The 5,192-nt window shown below is 49.8% G+C and overlaps 1 protein-coding gene across 1 annotated transcript; it reads left to right on the top strand.

Annotated features, from left to right (window-relative positions):
* The first annotated feature begins 2,188 nt into the window (after positions 1–2,188).
* Positions 2,189–3,786, top strand: LOC123077698 (protodermal factor 1). Its single transcript, XM_044500000.1, has 3 exons — positions 2,189–2,442; positions 2,538–3,066; positions 3,174–3,786. The coding sequence occupies exons 1-3, from the start codon at positions 2,334–2,336 to the stop codon at positions 3,505–3,507; spliced, it is 972 nt and encodes a 323-aa protein (XP_044355935.1). The 5' UTR covers positions 2,189–2,333; the 3' UTR covers positions 3,508–3,786.
* Positions 3,787–5,192: the final 1,406 nt, after the last annotated feature.

The raw sequence follows: 5,192 nt of genomic DNA, 5'->3' as shown, positions 1-5,192 counted from the left end.
GTGAACGTTCTCTGAAATTTTTATTAGATTGAGTCAAATCCTATTATCTAGTGACCTCTCCCTCGAATACAAACGTGAGTTGTCCGCCCAGTCAACTGCCATGTCGTCCCAACACATGGGCATGCTTGTTGGTTTTTGAAAATACTAATGTTTTTTTTTTTTGAAAAGGAGGTTAAACCCCCGGCCTCTGCATCAATCGATGTATGCAACCATTTTTATTAATTATTTCACAAAGGTCTGACAAGAACATACATCAATCCACCGAAGCTACCACTTACACCTACAAACTTGATAATGTGAAGTGCTCTTACTCTCCATATCTAAAAACGGTGTCGTCGTTGATCCATCCACATAACGTATCGGGACCAACAGCCGGTGCAACCTACCTAAAGTGCACACCACATGCACACATTTTAGAAGCCGCCATCGTCATCGGACCACTGATCCATCTTTAGGAGAGAGATCTGCATCATCCTTGCTAGTGCGAACATCCGTGGACGCCACCAAGGTGCCCAGCGGCTCTACCGCCCTGCGCTCGTCCGTCCATACGCGAAGACTCTGGAAGATCTGTCATGCGTAGCACCTGCCAAGTAGGCATGACTCAACGTAACACCTGTCGGCCATGCATGACTTGATAGCTCCACCGAAGCTCCGTGGAAGACGAAGCCGCTCCACCTCCTGCCTCTATTTTCTAGCGCTGCTCCAGAAACGATGCTCCCAAGAGAGAAACGGCACCGTAATACCGCCATCGTCGGATCTAGAGGACCAGATCTTAGGGTTTTCCCCGAAGCAGCACGAGTGGGTCGACAACAGTTACACGACGATGCCTTCATCAAGGTAATGACGCAAAACGCCGCCATCGCCCGCCAACAGCCCGGCTTTCACCGCCAACTATGTCTCCCCGACTCGTAGCCGGGACTAGATGACAAATCTCGAGACCCGACCACCTCCGACGAAAGAGATGACCACCACCACCAGTTGCACCGGTCAGAACAAATCTAACTGGAGGTGCCACCGACGCGACCACCGTGCCCTCCATGCCACCGCCGCCAATCCAAAGGCAGATGGCGCGCCGTCACCGCCGCCGACCACAGAGCCGCCGCCGCCCGAACACGCATGCAGCCCGCGCCGCCTCCGACGCCGCCGCGCCACAACCATCGCCGTCGTGCCGATCGGATCTGGCGTGCCTCCACACGATTCGAGGCCCCGCACAACTCCAGCGCCGCGGGAGAGAGGCAATGTCCTCCGCCACCGCCGTCGGCCCCGAGGCTTAGACCGGCGGCGTCCCCCGGCGACGGCGGAGGGAGGGAAGGAGGGAGAGCGCGACCCCTATAGCTGGGTTTAGGGCCCGCCCGAGTCGCCCACGCGGGGATGACGCGGGGGCTGCAGGCTCTGCTAGCTAGTTCATTCAGCCCCGGAAAATACTAATGTAGGGGTAAAAACCCGTCACATGGAGTAAACAAGTAATATGAATTGGAGGGAGTAATATTTTTATATTGAGATAAACTTTGTCATAAGTTGCTCGCATTTAGGGGGAAAAGTGAGAATATACACTTTTAGAAAATCTTAACCAACGGGACAATTGTATGTGTGAGCATACCTGGTTTTTCAGTAAGTTTTGCTAATTCCCAGTAGATTCATTTAAGTATTATCAATTCAAAAAAATTACAACTTTAATTTAGTGAGCAGCTGGTTGTGCAGGTTGCAGTTTTCACTAAACTGAAGTTACACATTTTATAATTGATCGAGGCATAAAAATGTGTCGATGCATAGACAGATACTTTTACAGTAGCACACACATGCATTTTACTGGAAACTTGGGTTGCCAAGAATTCATGCATGGTCTACGGCCAAACTGATGGTGCGCTTGGTCAATAGTAGGACCGGATCATCCATCATCCTGCAGCACACGAATTGAAGCCATGCACATCTCCGCCTCAAGATCGATAGCTGGAACCCGAATCAAAAACTTCAAGAGGAAAATGAATTTATTGTCACTAGGTAGGTGATAAACACGCAAGGCCAGTCCACCATGAGTCCATGACCTTTGCCCTGTCTACTCGGATCGGTTGAGCGTTTCATGGCGCGCAATGAATGCCCTGGCCAACCACTCGGTGGTGTCATCTCTGCCTCTGCGACCTCCATTTACCACGCTCTCTCACGCAGACCTCATCAATTTTCATGGCGCGTCGGTCTGGTAGCTTCTGCTCCCCGCTATTTATACCCCGCTCTCTTCGCCTGTGTCGTTCAGTTAACTCCACCTCTCCACTTCACTCCCACTGAAGCAGCTCCCACTGAAGCAGCGGCGGAAGAAGAAGAAGAAGCTAGAGGACATGGGGGCGCAGAGAGCTCTCCTCGCGAGCTTCCTGCTCGCCGCGTTGGCCACCCAGGCCTTCGTCTCCGTCTCGGCCAGGACCGGCCCGACGGACAAGGCAGGCCAAGGTGCGTACCTAGCTAGATCTTGTGCATGAAGCTTGTGGTGACTGGTGAGTAGTGAGCTGGGTTATAACAAATGCCGTCCCGTGGCGTGCTTGCAGATGACGTGAAGAAGCCGGACTGCGTGCCGTCGCTCGACCCGCACAATTTCCCCGGCCACGGGGGCACCACCGTGCCGCTTCCCTCGCACGGAGGCTCCTCCGGCACGCCCCCCTACCACGGAGGCTCCGGCACGACGCCGTCGCACGGCGGCTCCGGCTCGACTCCGTCGCACAGCGGCTCTGGTTCGTTGCCTGACCCGTCGCACGGCTGGTACGGGACGCCGCCTTCGCACGGGGGCTCTGGTTCGTTGCCTGACCCGTCGCACAGCGGAGGTTACGGGTCCACTCCGGATGCGCCGTCACACGGCGAAGGCGCGTACGGGAGCTCCCCGACGCCTTCCACTGGCGGTGCCTACGGCAGCTCACCCACGCCGTCCCACGACGGAGGCGCCTACGGGAGCTCCCCGACGCCGGCCCACGACGGAGGCTCCTACAGCGGAACTCCGGCTGCACCGTCGCACAGCAGCCACGGGTCTGTGACACCGACGCCGCTCATCCCAGTCGACCCCAACAGCCTCGGGACATGCGAGTAAGCCATTTTACACCGGCACGTAACATTTTCTTTCTTCTACGAATACCACGAGTCAAGTCACTGACGTGTTGAGCCCGTGACGCTGCATTTGTTTTTGCACGTAGCTACTGGAGGACGCACCCCATGCAGATCTGGTCGGCGCTGGGGAGCTGGCCGAGCTCAGTGAGCCACTTCTTCGGCGCCGCCGGTGGCGCGGTCGCCGGCGGGCCGAGCATGAGCATCCAGGACGCGCTGGCGAACACGAGGACCGACGGCGCCGGTGCGCTGCTGCGCGAGGGCACCGCCGCGCTGCTCAACTCCATGACCCGTCCGGGGTTCGCCTACACCACCCAGCAGGTGAGGGACGCGTTCGCGGCGGCCGCGGCCGGCGGCGTAGACAGCGCCGCGGCGGCGCAGGCGGCCTCGTTCAAGAAAGCCAACGAGGGGAGGAAGGCGTAGATCGACCGGATCGCCATGGAGAGGGCTTTAGCTAGCTGGCTACCTATATTTGTGGCATGTCTGCATGCATGCGTTTAGGCCGGACGGACGTGTGCGTTTTGATGTGCGTTTTGATTTGGTTGTTTCGTTTGAGTTCATGGTTTGGTTGTGTACGTTGGTGTCTTCGTGGGCTAGCTTCGATCTATCGTACTATGTGTTGTAATGAATCTCGATTAAGTTTTTTGCAGTTCCGTACCCTGTCGCATTGAATGGAATATATGAAGTGAACTATTCCTAGCTTGGGGCCTGGTTTCCTTGGAGGGAATATGATATTTTTTGCCTTTTTTTTTGCATATTCATTAGCGGCCCTTGCTACTATAATGATGATATGTCCAGGGGGGTACAGGGCTACAGGCTATATGCACATGGTGAATTTATTCATCGATCTGTCTACCCACTTACAATTTTGGTAACTGTGTGCAGAGAGTGTGACACAAAGATGCAGCTCGTTGCATGTAAAAACAATCGACTACACATCATGTTCTCGGAGCATAGAGGTTCAAACAAAAGGTAAGAACACATAAACGAAAACCTTACAGAAGCACAAAGGGCTTCATCAAAGTGAAATGAGACCTTTTTGCAGCTTTTAGGACAACGACATGTTCTCCGGGGAACTCTGTTGAGATCTGCACCATCGAGGAACTCAAGTTTTTTTTTTTTAACAGAAGTAGGGGCACAAGCACAGCCCCATTGCTGCTTTGATAATCAAAGCGGTGGTACGGAGCATTGTTTTTCTTTTGGGTGAATACAGAGCATTGTTGAATATTAGAGTAATTTTTTTATTATGTTTATTAATCCAGGAAACAAAAAAAAGTATGATTATAAACTAGCAAAACGGCCCGTGGGTTGCAACGGGAGAAAGAAATCATAATCTCCGATGGCCATGACCACATTTTGCTGCATCACCGAGATACATTATCACTCTCATTTTCGTGAAATCATGAACAATTTTTCAAAATCATGAAAAAAATAAACTTGTGAACATTCTTTCAGATTTTCAAACATTTTCTAAATCATGAACATTTTTTGAATTCATGAACATTTTATATCATTTGCAAAAAAAATTGTGAACATTTTCTAAAACATTGTTTTAAATAGGCAAACATTTCTAGAATCGACGTACATTTTTTTGGAAATCGGTGAAAGAATTTTTGAAATTCATGAACATTTTTTATTTTACGATCATTTTTTGAAATGCATGATATATTTTGAATTAGCGAACATTTATGAATCAATAAACTATTTTGTAAGTCACAAACAATTTTGAATTTGTAGGATATTTTTCAATTCAAGAACATTTTTGAATTGGCAAAACTTTGTTCAACTTCATTAACATTATTTAATACACTAATTTTACAAAAAATATTAACATTTTTTGATTTCCCTAGCATTTTTTGAATATGCGAACATTTTTTAAAAATAGGGAATATTTTCTGAATCCACAAACATTCTTATTAAACATTTTATTTTAGAATTCTCATTTTTATGAAAATTTCGGAACTTTTTTGTTCCCAAATTATTTAAAGTAGAAGAAAATGAAGACGGAAATGGAAAACAAAAAACAAAAAATGAAATTTAAAAAACAGGCCTCCGAGACATGGGCCGCCACAAATAGGTGCACTGTGTCTTCTCCCAGCGCGCAGAAT

The sequence above is a fragment of the Triticum aestivum genome, chromosome 3D, assembly GCF_018294505.1.
Source record: "Triticum aestivum cultivar Chinese Spring chromosome 3D, IWGSC CS RefSeq v2.1, whole genome shotgun sequence".
NCBI classification, from domain to species: domain Eukaryota; kingdom Viridiplantae; phylum Streptophyta; class Magnoliopsida; order Poales; family Poaceae; genus Triticum; species Triticum aestivum.
This window is presented reverse-complemented; position numbering and strand designations above follow the sequence as displayed.